Raw genomic sequence first — 14,639 nt, 5'->3', positions numbered from 1 at the left:
ATCTGTGGCTAGCCGGGGCTGTCAGTGGAGCTGTGGCAGAACAGGACAGTAAAAGAGCATCTTCAGGTGGCCAAGAGGCAGCTCGAGCAGATGGACCGAGACAACAAGGCTGCCCAGCAAACGCCTGTCCTGATTAAGGATGCAGGAGGAAGTAGATGAAACACCGCACTTGTAACAGACGTTTCCTTTAAAGATGTCCCAAGAAACCCCAATGGCAACTTAATAGTAAAATATGATAATTCTCCGCTTTCCAATTTATCTGGGTATGTTCAGTCTTGCAGATTAAATTTTACCACCTGCTAACGACTGTTCTCTCTCTCTCTCTTCTTTCCACTTTGGTTTAAGTGTTGCTTCATTATGAATTAGTAATATTTATGCCATATGCTGAATTGAACCAAGTGCCCTTTGCAAGAGCGTTTCGATGCAGACATATTCCCAGCACAGTGCACGCTTCTTCAAGGTTCCCACACAGATGCCCGAAGTGGAACTTGGCTTTCATATCTGCTACCCACTCTGTTTCTCTCCACATTCCTTGAAGAGAATGAGAAGGGAAGAAAATAATAAACGGTCCGTTTGGGTTTATTTTTGGTGGTCATCTCTCAGAACTTGCAGCATAGATCAGCAGTTTTCAGGGCGAATTATGCCAATGGCCGCCCAGGCATCTTCCACCCCTCTCTTTCCCTGAGAATGAGAAGTAGCGAACTGTCACTCTCTTGTCTAGACACTAACCAGCCTCCAGTGTCATTTCCTCAGGAGCCGAGGAATAGTAGCGTGTATCATCACTGTGAATTGAGCTCCTCTTCTTATTTTTTTATTTTTTGGAAATTTTATTTTATAATAATTGCCAGGGTGAGGAAGCTTCTCTTTCTCAGGAAAATAAAAGCTGTCTAATTGATTCTGCAGCTTGGCAGCCTTCCTTGAAGAGAAATGTATTTGTGTTAGGCTCCTGCCAATGGGTCACTAGTTGGGGGTGGGGACTTTTTCCATAGTTGGCCCCGCCAGGCTCATTCCTGGGAAAGTGCAGCTCTGCACTCTGAGACCGCACTTTGAAGTCCCTGCTTGGTCACCCTCGCTGCTTCTGATCCCAGGTCTCCTCCTGAATTAAAGGACACATTTTCCTCTTTCTCCTTTCCCCTCTCCCTTCCCTTTTATTATACGGAGATATTAATATGCTCCATAATGGATAGCTGTAGGGGTTTTTCTCTGAGAGACATGACATGTTAGAATGTTCTAGAATAGAAGTATAAGGAGCCAGCTTTCCCCTTTATCATTAACTCCTTAGTGACTTTGAAACTGTCCCTTCTGTGACCATTCCTTCCCAGAAATCGTGTGGGATTCCTCTTCACACCCTTGAAAACCATGGATGTTTTAGACTGTAACTACCTCTTTCCTTCCCCCTCCCTGAAATACTTAGTTATTTGCCCCCCCTTAAAATAAATATGGGTCTTTGCATTTTACCTTAGAGAAACCTCTTGGGGGAAATGAAAAGCTGCTCTCTTTTTTTTCCACCACAAAGAAGGATGAACATAAAAGAAATTCTATAAATAGGATTTTGTGGAGTGTAAAAGTTGGTCCCTAAATTTCCCATGAGACGTAGGCAGTTAGAGGAAATGGGATGATCATTTCAAAGCTTCCTACACGCTCAGGCTCCTAATGAACTTGAGTGATTTGTGATTCTTTCCCATCATATGTACTCAGATTTCCTTCCATTCTGAAAAAAAAAAAAAAAAGAAAAACAACAAGAAAGGCACAAAAATCATCACTTTCAGCTGTTTCTTCACCACTAGGCAAGGCTTTGCTTGTCATTGGCTTCTTCTTTCTCCACATGTGCCCGGCACGGAGCATCAACAGCTGAGCCTTGTCTGGTGGGTGGCCTCGACCCCCCTCAGACAAATGAGAACTTCTGTGGCATGCTCAAGAACAGGCAACAGCCGGGTGATGTTGGCGCACGCCTTTAATCCCAGCACTCAGGAGACAGAGCCAGATGGATCTCTGTGAGTTCAAGGACAGCCTGGTCTACAGAGCGAGATCCAGGACAGGCACCAAAACAACACAGAGAAACCCTGTCTGGAAAAAACCAAATCCAACCAAACAAACAAACATAAAAGAACAGGCAACAAAGCCAAGGTCCCAATCCTTCATTCCTGTTCTAGAAAATTTCTAGCTTCTCTCATACCCTATTTCTCAGAGTGCTCTTCCCCTAAAGAATTGACTCTCCCACCTGTTCACTGGATGAGGTTGTCCCAGGGCATAAGGGGAGGAGATTGTGCTCCATGATCAGAACTACCTGGCCATCACACTCCATCTCCTGCATGGAACCCTCCGAGAGCTGTGTCACCCTGGGCCCTGAATACCGCTGACCTCTGTGGCGGAAGATGAGTTCTGTATTCAGTGGCTAAGTGGATGAAAAGCCTTATTCCAAAGACTTGATGTTAGCCTCTATTTGAGCTCACTGAGAATGTCTGGTAGCCAAAGGACAAACCCAGAAGCCCCTGCCTTTCTGAGACCCTGGTTATCTCCCAGAAGCCTTCTGTCCCCAAACTTCCCAGCAGGTGTCCAGCCCTTTGGTCACTAGACGGAGACTTTGTATCTTGATCCTAGGCTCCTCCTGGGACCCTGAGCTGGGCCACCTCCCCACAGCTCCCGAACCTTCTCCTCTGTCTCCAAGGGGAGATGGGATACAGACCTGTGTGACCGTGGGCAAATCCTGACCCTCTATACCCCACTGAAATGGGACTGGGGACCCCTCCCTCACATATGCTTACACAGATTCTGAGACCTCAGGAAGGAAAGGACCTTGCAGATGGATATGGTGCCCAAGAAATACCTAAAGAATCCAAATCTCTTTAAGCATTCCCCGTCTGCTGCAGCCGACATGGATGGTCCTCCACTCTGACTGCGAACGTCATAGTCAACTGTATTTGGCAGTGCTGGGGAGGATGAGTTACCTTGGAAAGGGGATAAATGGAGAATTCTCCCTGGTAAATTACGGCTTCTGCTAAAGGTTTGACACTTCTATTTTCTTCCTGTCAGGAAAAAGAAATAACTATATACCAGGGGTCAGTTCAGTTTCTGTTTTTATCCTTCATTAACCCATAGAGCAGGCCAGGCAGCACTCCATCCTACCAGGGAGCAGGTAGTCCTAAGAACACTGACCATCAGGGAAAGGTGATGGGCTTTTCTCAATGAAGCTTTGGAAATGTGCAGCATGCACTGACAGCACGGCTCAAGAGACTGGAGTATTGTCCCTAGCAGAACCCAGTAGAGATAGCCACCTCTGTGACGGGTGACGTGAAAAGCTCGGCGTCCACTGACATGTTTTACTGAGACTCAGTAACTGTGCGCTGACATGCTTCGAAGTCTGCCATGGAGCCTTGTGATTGAAATATGAAACAGGATGTGAATTGTCGGTCTGGAAAATGCAGACGGGTGGGAAGAAACGAGAGGAAGGAGGGGCAATGGCCCCATCGAGGCACCATGCTGGGCATGCTCACAGCCACCATGGTTAAGGAGTGGACCTGAGTTTGGACAGGGGCCTCTGGGTGTCAATCATGCATGCCAATCAAAGCTTCACCTGTCTGGTGCCTATGGGAACTGTCCACACAGGGACAATGACAAATGGGCAGTCAGACAAGCACTTTATCACCAGCTGGGGTCACGGATGTGATGCATTAAAACGGTCCAAAAGTGTTGGCTGTAGCTCTACACCCCGACAGCTGGCCCAGAGTCCAGCCTTCAGGACTCCTAGGCAAAACCCACCTCCCAGAATGATCACGTCCAGAGTGGGGAGGGAGAAGCGGGCGAGCCAATGGCTGCCCAAGGCTCTCTTGTCCCAGGTTTCAATACCTCCAAAGACCAGTGACAGTTCGGTCTGATGGCCTGAGAGGAAAGTGGGGAGTGAGAGGAGATGAGGACTGGGGATGCCACGAGTCTCCCAGGCATCACACAAGTCCCCACGGACACTCACTGTCTCAGCAGCCATGTGGGCAGGTGCTGTCTTCATCCTAGAGATCAGGAAACAAAGATGTGGAGAGAGGCTTAAGAAAACTACCCACGCCGGGCGGTGGTGGCGCACGCCTTTAATCCCAGCACTCGGGAGGCAGAGGCAGGCGGATCTCTGTGAGTTCGAGGCCAGCCTGGGCTACCAAGTGAGTTCCAGGAAAGGCGCAAAGCTACACAGAGAAACCCTGTCTCGAAAGAAAAAAAAAAGAAAGAAAAGAAAACTACCCACAATCAAGCATCTAAATGCTGTTTACCCACCTCCGTGGCTTAGACAGGATCGCTGCCGACATCAGACTTAAATCTCGTTCTTTTGGCTTCCCCGCACGTGAGCGGAAGGAGCACCAGAAGCATCCACCCTTCCCCTGGCTCCAGATGACCAGGAACAAGCATGCAGCCCAGGGTAGAAAGGCTCTCCTGTGGCGTGGGCCCAGCCTGTACTTTCTGCTCTGCGTGCCTGGGCCTGTACAAAGCCGTCAGGGTGACAGAAGTGAAGTGGGGCACAGCAAGCCTCTTGTCCTGGTGTTTGGCCTCAGGGACTCATCTGGTGAGATCCGGGAGGAACGGTTCCCAGGTCAGTGGTGACTTGAGCCACTTCAGTGGTGAGCGATCATTGCCAGGTCACGTGACCGTGGCACCAACGGCTGCCTGCACTGGCAGGAGAGGGCAATACTCACATCCTGAAATAGTCGTAAGAAGATGAACACACATAAGGAGGAATATTTCTAGACTACGGAGTTCCTCGGGCTGGGGTGTAGCTCAGCTGGTGGAATGCTTGCCTAGCATGGACGAGGCTCTAGGTTCCACCCCAGTGCCACCTAAAAAAACAGGTGTAGTGTGCACACCTGTAATCCCAGCACTCGGGAGGTGGAGACAGGAGGATCATCCTCATCCATATAGCGAGTTTGAGGCCAGCCTGGGCTATGTTAGTCCCTACTGCAGTAATAATAATAATAACAATAATAATAATAATAATAATAATAATAATAATAATAATAGTGCAAAGATAGAGTCCTGCCCCCCTTTGGGAGTGGGCGGGGTCTTGAAGGCTGTATGAGGTGCAGCTGACAGGAGGAAAACACTGAAGCAGGTAGGCCAGAAAGGGGCGTGGCTTGCCCAGGTTCTCAGTGGCAGAGCCAGGATTTGGCTCAAGCATGGCTATCTCCACAGTCTTGCTGCCAACAGGCCGTTCATTAGCTCCTAACTAAAGCCATAGTCTCCAATGCCCAGTTCTCACTTGCAACCTTCTCCCACTGTTCCTCTGATGGCCTCCAAGAATTCTGGGGAGAAAAACATGGCCTGAGCAAAGACACATCCTCCAGTGGAGCAGCTCCAGCACTTTAAACAGCAGGAGTTGACTTCTCACAGTCCGGAGGCTGGGAGGCCAGTGCGGAAGCCCTGGCGGCAAGGTGGCTGCTAGGGCTCGCTCCTGGCTTGTTGCGTCTGCTTTCTCTGTGGTGAGGAGCAGGGAAGCAAGCAAGCTCTCCTCTCCTTAGTGTCTTCGTACAAGGACACTAATTGATCTGCTAGGGCCCCACCAACATGACCTCTTAAGCTCCAAAGACCCCACCTGTGGGTTTCGTGGGGGTACAAATGTTCAGTCTCCATAGGCTTGAGGGAGAAAGAGCCAGACGTTTTCACCGTAGAATGACACGTTTTCTTTCCTGTTGTGGCAGGAACTGCAAGCTGAGCAGCAGCAGCCTGTCCATGGCTGCAGTGGACATCCTCTACATCGATATCACAAGGAGGTGGAACTCCGTGACCCTGGACCAGCGGGACTCAGGTACCTGATGGCTGCCTCCACATCCCATGGGTCCTTGCCTGACAGGTGTGGGGAGGGGTCTGTGTATCTTCTGTCCTTTCATATTATGGAGGTGAGAAGGAAGATGAATTGAGTGGAATTAGCCCTGAGGCATTGTCTTCTACCATGGTTGTGCAACCCCTCCCCAAATTCCAGTCCCACCATTAGCTTAAGGCTTTGACTCCATCACTACTGGAGGTAGACTGCTGTTCATTTATTTGTTTGTGGCCCTGCATACATTTGCTGAGCACACAGTGGCTAGGCCTTGAGTAGACTGGAGAGCTTGGCTCTTGCCTGGAAGGAATTCTGTGGGGTTGAGACACGTGAAAAATGGCACTAACATAGTGGGAGTTGGGGTGGACCAGGATGGGGATGTTCCTCCTCCCAAGAGGAGCCCACTGGATAAACCAGTAACAAAGGTGAGGATGGGTCTGAGCAGGAATGTAGGCCTGTCTACGCACGAACACGTAAAAAGGCCATCGAGCCTAGGCTACCACAACTAGCTCCAATGGGGGAGAACAAAATGGGCAAGGAGATGGGGTAAACTTTACCACACCAAAGACTTCAACTGTGGCAGCCCATGCTTGATCTTTGTTTTCTTTTTGATTCTTGTGCTAGGAGAATCTACCTCTGAGTGGGTAAGGTTCCCATCTCTGTCCTCCGAGCAGTCTAATAACCACAACTGACATTTGTACAGTTCATCACAAAACTGCAAAGATTCTCTCATTAAGTGTCCCGTGACCCAGCACAGAAGGTATCAGGAGCCTCATTTCACAAACAGTAAACTGTAACTCTAGTGACTGAAGTTGTGCCGTGACCATGATCCGGGTATACACTGGCACCATCCTCCCCTGCCCTCTGCACCCCCACCTCAAACACACAGAGGCCACACCTGCCAGGGCGTCTTGTTCCTCCTGTGAGTGGGGGAGAGGATGTGAAGTCAGAAGCTACAAGATCTAGATGAGAAGTGGTGTGCCGTCTCTTACCAACATCAGCCCCAAAGCCATGTCGCCTCCTGCTCTGGAGTTCCTCATCTGTGTATGTGTGTGCTCTCTGAATGGCCCTGAAGGCTCACACATCAGTGGCTACTAATGCCTTTGGGGTCACTGCCAACCATTGAAGGTGGTTAACCTTATCAGTGGGTTCTTTCCTGTCTTACTGCTGGGGGAGACTCTCAGGAGAGGCTGTGTGACCACCGTTGACAGCTGGGGCAAATCTGCCCCAGTGTGGGCTAGAAATGCCAACCACGAGGACACAGCCAACCCATCCTGCAAAGCGCTGACACTCAGAAATCATTTGAGGTTAGCTTCATGTTTGATAGCGATGCCACCTCATACCACTTTGTTGGCTGTCGCCTCTGTGCTGAGCACTACCACACGCTTTACATGGGTGGCACCAGCTACAATTCCGGAGACAGGTCTAACTGTGTCCATTGTACAGAGGAGGAAATTGAGTCTCAGAGGCACAAATGATAAAATAATACTCAACCATAAGCCCACCAGGGCTTCCTGTCTGGGTCACTTCCTCCTACCCATTGCTGGTGTGGCGGTAAAATGGCCAGATTGCTTGCTGCCCGGCTTAATTCAAAAGCCAAAATCAGGAAATGCTAGCAGTCATTGAATCAACAAGGTGAGCACACATCTTCAGCTGACAGGGCCTTCCAGCCTCCCCAGCGTGAGAGGAGGAGGGCACCCCTGCAGGGGGACATGGAGGCAAGTTAATTATCATTTCGAGGACCAAGCGAGCCCATGTGACAGTTGAGCTGTGACACATTTTGCTGACATCCTCAGAAAGGGAAGAAGTGCTTGGTTGGCGAGCTGAAAGCCGTGTGTCATCGCGGGATCCTGTGGAGGGGGCCCGATGAGCGGGTGGGGGTGGCAATGGAATTATTAAATATTGAAATTGATCAGGAGTCTCAGCAGGAAGCTATTTATCATGTTCTATTGCTTCCAACCAGCATGGCCATCTGGCCCATTGTTCATCCCGAATAGCTTTGCATGTTTTGTTTGCTCCTAAAATCGCTCCCTGTAAGCAGAATCCATAGGGGGCAGGGAGGGGGCTGTCCACAGTATCAGCTCTGCAAAGGGTTTCTGGGGTCTGCCAGGGTCTCTCTACTTTACTGACCAAGCCAAGAAAAGGAGAAATATTCTTCTATTTACCATAGCTGAAGCTTGGGCTGGGCTCCCCGGGACTTCTGCAATCCCTCTGTGCCCGAAGGTGTAGCACAGTAACTATAGGTCTTGCGGGACATTTAGACTTCACGCAGGCATTTATTGTGGTTTATTCTTGTAGCTTTGATATGCGAGATCACACCTCATTTTGCAGTTGAGGATCCTGAGGTTCCAAGAGTAGGAGGGACTTGTTTATAGCCTCATAGGCAATTAGTGGCAAAGGCAAGATTTGAATGCAGGCCTCAGCTGCCTGGCCCCAGGTACTGTCTCTAGTCTAGAAGCATCCCAGGAAGTGTCTGTCCCCTGTACAACTGGGGAGGAGACTGGGCTTGTGTGGCAGGACTCAGGCGATGCAGAGGCAGGGAGCTGTGCTCACAATGACACTGTGTGTTTCAAAGAGCTGCGGAGAGAATTATGAGGACCCCAGGACAGAGACATGATGGGTAATTAAGATGATGGGTGTGCTAATTAGCAGGATATGATGTCCCGTGTGCTCACATGGACTGAACAGCACACTGTGTTCCATGAATACATGTAAATATTATATATCAACAACATTTCCTTTCAAAGAGTCACTTTGCCCAGCACAGAACCCGTGGGGACATAACCAGAGTGTGTAGGTTGTGGAGTCTTGTCCAAGCTCCCACCTCCCCTCCCCTTGTCTTTGGAGTAAATTTTTCTGTTTCCATTGTTGCTGAAAAGAAATGTCAGTGGCTGGGGGCCTAGGAAGTGGGTTGGGTATTAAAGTCAGGAATGAAAGCCATTCTGTGCCGGTGGGGACAGAGACCCTGTTATCCCAGCCATTGTTGCCTCCTTGGAGACCTTCCCCCACCCCACCCCAACTCTCAGCAGGAAAGCATCTAAAGCCAGCTGCCTTACAAGGACCATTCAAGACACTCCCAGAGAACAGCAGAGATCTGTGCCTGGGTGTGGTTCTTGCTTTTGGCATGAAGCAGCAGAAATACCAGGGAGGGAGGGAGTCCTTCTGTCCCCCCTTCCTTCCTCCCTCCCTCAGTCTCTCCCTTCCTTCTCCCTCCCTCCTTCTCTCCCTCCTTCCATCTGTCCATCTCTTCTCTTCTTTCCTCTTCCCTTCCTGGTATGGAGCCAAGGGATCTTCAGCCCTCCACTCCAGTTCTGGCCAGGGTATCTGCGTATGTCTGTATCTGTCTGTGTAGGTGTCTATGTCTCTGTGTCTGTCTGTGTGTCCCAAGTAGTATTTAAATAAGTTGACAAACTGAAATTAAGGTCACCACATACTCAAAACAGGGAGTTCTGAGTGGGAAAGTCACAGCCCGTAGAAGCGGTGGCCTCGTTGGCAGGGTCCTGCTTCCCACTTCTGAATGCCCAGTGTGATACACCAGCCCGGCTGCACAGGCTTGCCGTCCACCCAGCAGCAGCTGTGGCAAAGCGCTGTGGGACCCTCCCTTTCCCCAGAACCTTCCCAGACCTAATGAGACTGTCATCAAGAGAAAGGGTAACCCAGCCACATCACAGTTCACAAGTGAGAGCGTGTGAACAAAGGCAGCCTGTGTTTGGGGACTTTTTCACCCATATGGAGGAGAAAACTAGTGCTGGAAACATGGGTTAGGAAGAAGTCAAAAGTAGTCAGAAAAAGCACTCACACCAAGAGATGTAGTAGCTCTCCAGCAGCCTTAGGGGTCCTGACCACGGGCTTTGTTTCCTGGTGGGCCTCTGGTGTGTGGAAGTGGCTTCCACAGTATCCTTGGGTACTGAATCACTTCCACCATGTCCATGCCCGACCTGCTCTTACTGAGCCTTTGAAACAGGTGTTAGCACCTGTGTGTGGGGGTGTGCTGTGTGTCTGGGGGGAGGGGTATGTGCAGACATGTGAATGTGGAGAGCAAAGGACAACTTCAGCTCTCATTCCTCAGGTAGCATCCACCTTGATTTTCAAAATGGGGTCTCTCATTTGCCTGGATCTCACTGAGTAGACTAGGCTAGCTGGCGGGGGCGAGGGGGGGGCGGGGGGAGGGCGGGGGGAGGGCAGGTATCCACCAGTCTCCTCCTCCCCAGCACTGGGATTGCAAGTGTGTGCCACCACACCTGGGAGGTTCTTCGTTTGTTTGTTTGTTTGAGATCATGCTCGAAAAGCAAGCATTTTACCGACTAAGCTCTCACTCCAGCCCTGAAATTAGGTATTTTTAGTAATGGAATGAGCACCCAGAAGACTTCACCCAAAACAAAAGCTAGACCTTCACAGTCCCAGCCTCTCACATGTGGCTCCCCACCTTGGCCTGTTCCCTCCCCGCCTTGAGGAGCCCTTGTCTGTACCCTGGATAATCTCTCAAGCCTGCTCAGGAGCTTGAGGGAACTTAACAAATGCATCCCACTCTCCAGCACCCCAGCGTAACTGTCATATTTTTCCCCAAAATTAAGAATTTTTATTTCCATCCTTAGAATTTCTAGCAGAACACAAGTCTAAATGAGGGTGTTATCAGCAAAACTGGAATGCCACAGCCCTCTCCTGGGCTGAAACCAAATGAGGAAACCAGTCTGTGGGCAGAGATGCAGTGATTTCACATAAATCACACTCACAACTTATCCAAGACTTTGCTCTCTGCTCCTGCCAGATTCTACCAGCCCATCTCTGTTCGAGAGATGAGGACCGCATCCCGATTAGACAATAAACCTGTCCTTGTCGCTGGTGCCACAGTCACCTGAATGGGGGCACTTGGTCCCAGCAGCAGGCATCACCCCCTAACAGTCGACACTTGGGGGCTCTGGATCATCTGTTTTCTTTGCAGCTAGGTGTTTTCCTGTTTGAGAAGGGAGCTGGGCCAGGTCTGGCAGCACACACCTGAAATCCCAACACTTGAGAGGCCAAGGCTGGCAGAAGCTGGTCTGTGCTATCCAGGGAGACCAGTCTCAACAAAACATAAAAAAAGTAAACAAGCAAAGGGGGATTTAAAGGTCCTTCTCAGGACTCAGAGAGGGAAAGCTAAGAATGCATAGTTTACTATCTGATTATGCTAGGGACCTTTCCACCAAACAAACACTTCATCTCCCTTCTGAGTCCCTGAGCTACCTGTCCCCTCCTCAGGCAGTCCTAGCTGTGAGTGGCTTTCTTTTGCCTTTTTAAGATTTATTTATTTTATGTGTATCAATGTTTTGTCTGAGTATGTGTATGTTTACCATGTGTGTACCTGGTCTTTGCAGAGGTCAGAAGAGGGAGTTAGAGCCCTTGAAACTGGAAAGAGTTATAGATGATTGTAAGCTACCATGTGGGTGCTGGGAACTAAACCCAGGTCCTCTGCAAGAGCAGCAAGTGCTCTTAATCCATGAGCTATCTCTGCAGCACTTGAGTGACACTGGACTCTAGACCCAAATGGGGGTCTACCCTGTGCTTGATAACTTGCCAGCTAGATGGTCCTGAGCAAGCTGCCTGACTTCCCCCAAGGCCCCCTGCCCGTCATCTGCAAAGTGAGCGTGATCCTGGTGTCTGCCTCCAAAAGCGGTGGGGAGTGAGGCTGCAGTGTGTCTGCACTGTCTGCTGCTGTGCTCAGGAAGCTAACCTACTGCCCTTGTGACTCAGCGTGCCTACCAGGACCCTTTCCAAGACACCTGCTCCTTTCAGGTCTCTGTGGGTCATGGGGAGAGGGTAGAAAGAAAGATTTCCTCCAGTCTGGTCACAAGGGTGGGCTTTTTCAGCACCCGACAGTCCAGCCTCTCACTACATTCAGCTCAGAAAAGGAAGTCATGAACCTGCCTGGCTCCCCGCCTTAGGACACAGCATGCACCAGCTCATTCTGAATCATCTTGCAACTCCGAACTACCACCAACTCCTCACAGCAGGATCACCATTCCGTTTCTGGGGAGGGGGAGTACTCCCTCACTCTAGGCAGAGTGCCAGCCACCTCAGAGTTCTTCACTAGGGGCCTTCCCTCTCCCACAGATCCCCTCTCCTCATGGCCAAAGCCAGGGCCTTCCTCCTGAGAGAACTCTTTGCAGTCCCAGGTTGGGCTGGGACCCTTCTCTGTTCCACTCACAGCACGTGCTGTAGAGTGCGGTGCCTGCCGTCAGGTTAAACCAGCCCCTGCTGGGTTCTCCTGTCCTGCAGAAGCCTAATGTTGTGCCTGGTGCATGGCTGACGCTCCACACACAGGCACTGGGGGACCAGACCCCGCCAGCCAGCTCATCTTGTGGGCGTCTGCAGCTCCCTGCCGTCTCTCACCAAATTTCCTCAGTCGACTTATGCAAATCATGTGACGCCTGTACTTTCTTCAGCTGGAACATGCTCCTACTGAAACGTATTTAGTTGATGATGTACTGAAATATTTAAAAGTATTTTTACTTGGAATGCTTAGCAAGACCTCCCTTATGCATATACATGGCTGCCCTACCCCTAGGCCGGAATCACACAGCACCTCCCGTCCACTTTCTTCAGTTTTGAAGTTATCTCAAAGTCAGATGGGTCTCTCTGGATGGAAGCCCTATACACTTACAAAATAGCCAAATTATTTTTAATAAAAGTAAGTGGGCCAGGAGAATGCCACCCTTGTCTTCCCTCCACCCAGATGTGGGTCTTCAAGGCCTGCAGGACACAGGCTACACTATGATGTGCCCTCACCTCACCTCAGGGTGCCACTCTGTGATGAATGCTGTTACCGACTCTCTGACCTTCCTAATCGTCAGTCACCTAGGCAAAAGAGAACATTGCATCTGCACACCAGAACCAGGCAGGAGGAGGAAGCTGGCTGCTTCCCGACACCTCCCTGTGCCTTGCACTCACTGATTTATGGTTCCCATATCTTGTGGGAACTGCCACAGGAGCAGTGTTCAGTGTCATGGAGCAGGTGGCAAGGGACTGTCGGGAGCTCTGAGAGGAGTCTCCTCTCCTCTGGGGGCCTCAGCAGCCTCTGAACAGGGTCTTTAACATCCACCTTGGGTTCGTGGTATCAAGATTTATAAGGAAGCATACCCCTAGCTCCAATGTGGCTCCTTTTTCCTTTTCTCAGCCAACCAGCATCACCCCTGATGTGGGTGTGCTTTGTAGATGACAAGATGGATTCCTAGCTGTTGGCTAGGAGCTCCCATCCCCAGATGGCTGCATTTTATTCACAGTCCTATTTCCAGAGGAGGAAACTAAAGTTCCAAGAGGTCGAGAGTAAAGAGACCACTCCCAGGGGCCCTTGAGAATAGAGGCCACTCATGAGGGGCCATGGAGGACAGAGACCACTCACGCAGGCCACCGAGGACGGAGACCACTCACATAGGCCACCGAGGTCGGAGACCACTCACGTAGGCCACCGAGGACGGAGACCACTCACGCAGGCCACCGAGGTCGGAGACCACTCACGCAGGCCACCGAGGATGGAGACTACTCACGCAGGCCACCGAGGACGGAGACCACTCACGCAGGCCACCGAGGTCGGAGACCACTCACGCAGGCCACCGAGGTCGGAGACTACTCACGCAGGCCACCGAGGATGGAGACTACTCACGCAGGCCACCGAGGACTACAAGGAAGCAGACTGAGTTCAGTTCCCAGAGTCTGAGAGACATGAGCACCATTCCAGCCCCTGTCCTCACATGATGCCAGTGCAGGAGCTGAGAGAGTAAAGTCTGGTGTGACAGTCTAGTCTCTGGTCGTGGCATAGTGTAGTGGTGACGATGACAGACATGTGCAGGAAGCGCTGCAGCTGTGAGGGTCCTTTCCGCGCACTCTCGTCTGTCACTCACCAGCCCCAGAGAAGCCCGTGGAATGTGGGCACTGGTGGGACTGTGACAAAAACGCACACGGGGGTGTCCAATGGTGCTGCGGGCTGGGATTTCTCTTTCTGCTCAGAGTTGGAGAAGAAGGACCAGACAACTGAGGTGCCACCCCCACAGACACCAGCTAATCGCGGCAGCTCGTAGACCCCCAGGTCTCCTAACCAAAGCTTCTGCCGCAGACTACATCCTAACCTGATCACAGGTGATCAGCACAAATGTGAGCCAGAGGCTCTACAAGCACAGAGCAGAAGCACAGACTCCCCCCTTCCTCATACAGTCACCCCAGACACAACCACCAGTGAGCAAGTACTAGTCTACAGTAAAGTCCATGCGTTACTCTTTGTATTGCACATTCTAGGAGGTTTTTAAAAATTATTTTTATTGTTATATTCTTAATTCTTATTTTTTAAATTTTGTGTGTATGGGTATTTTGTCTACATGTATGTCTATGCACCACTTGTGAGCCTGGTCCCCATGGAGGCCAGAAGAGACTACCAGATGCCCTGGAGCTGGAGTTATGGATGGTGGTGAGCTGCCATGTGGGTGCTGGGAATGGAACTCAGGTCCTCTGCAAGAGCAGCCAGTGCTCTTAACTTCTCTCCAGCCCCAAAGAAATGAGTTTAAATTACAGGGAAGCTTTGCTGCCCCAAGCCTCTCTGTGCCCTATTCACCTACACACACACACACACACACACACACACACACACGCACGCACGCACGCACGCACGCACACACACACGCACACACGCACACACACACACTCCCGGCCCCTGACAACTGCTGTGAGCCCTTGACTCTGTAGTTCTGCCTTTTTCACAGTGCCATTGCTGTTGAGATCACAGTATGCGTAGCCTTCAGACAGACTCTTCCACCCGTCAGTGTGCCTGTAAGATCCTCTACGCCTTTCTATTCCTTGATAGCTCATTTTTTTAAAT

At 50.6% G+C, this 14,639-nt stretch overlaps 1 protein-coding gene across 2 annotated transcripts in view; it reads left to right on the top strand.

The window, feature by feature from the left end:
• The window catches only part of Ttll11 (tubulin tyrosine ligase like 11), a 233,067-nt gene that overhangs the window by 194,777 nt on the left and 23,651 nt on the right, over positions 1-14,639 (top strand). For both annotated transcript variants that reach the window (XM_059260169.1, XM_059260167.1), the window contains one exon: positions 5,676-5,782. In XM_059260169.1, coding sequence (XP_059116152.1) covers positions 5,676-5,782 — 107 coding nt within the window. The remainder of the gene's footprint in view (positions 1-5,675; positions 5,783-14,639) is intronic.

The sequence above is a fragment of the Peromyscus eremicus genome, chromosome 4 (genome assembly GCF_949786415.1).
Source record: "Peromyscus eremicus chromosome 4, PerEre_H2_v1, whole genome shotgun sequence".
NCBI lineage: Eukaryota > Metazoa > Chordata > Mammalia > Rodentia > Cricetidae > Peromyscus > Peromyscus eremicus.
This window is presented reverse-complemented; position numbering and strand designations above follow the sequence as displayed.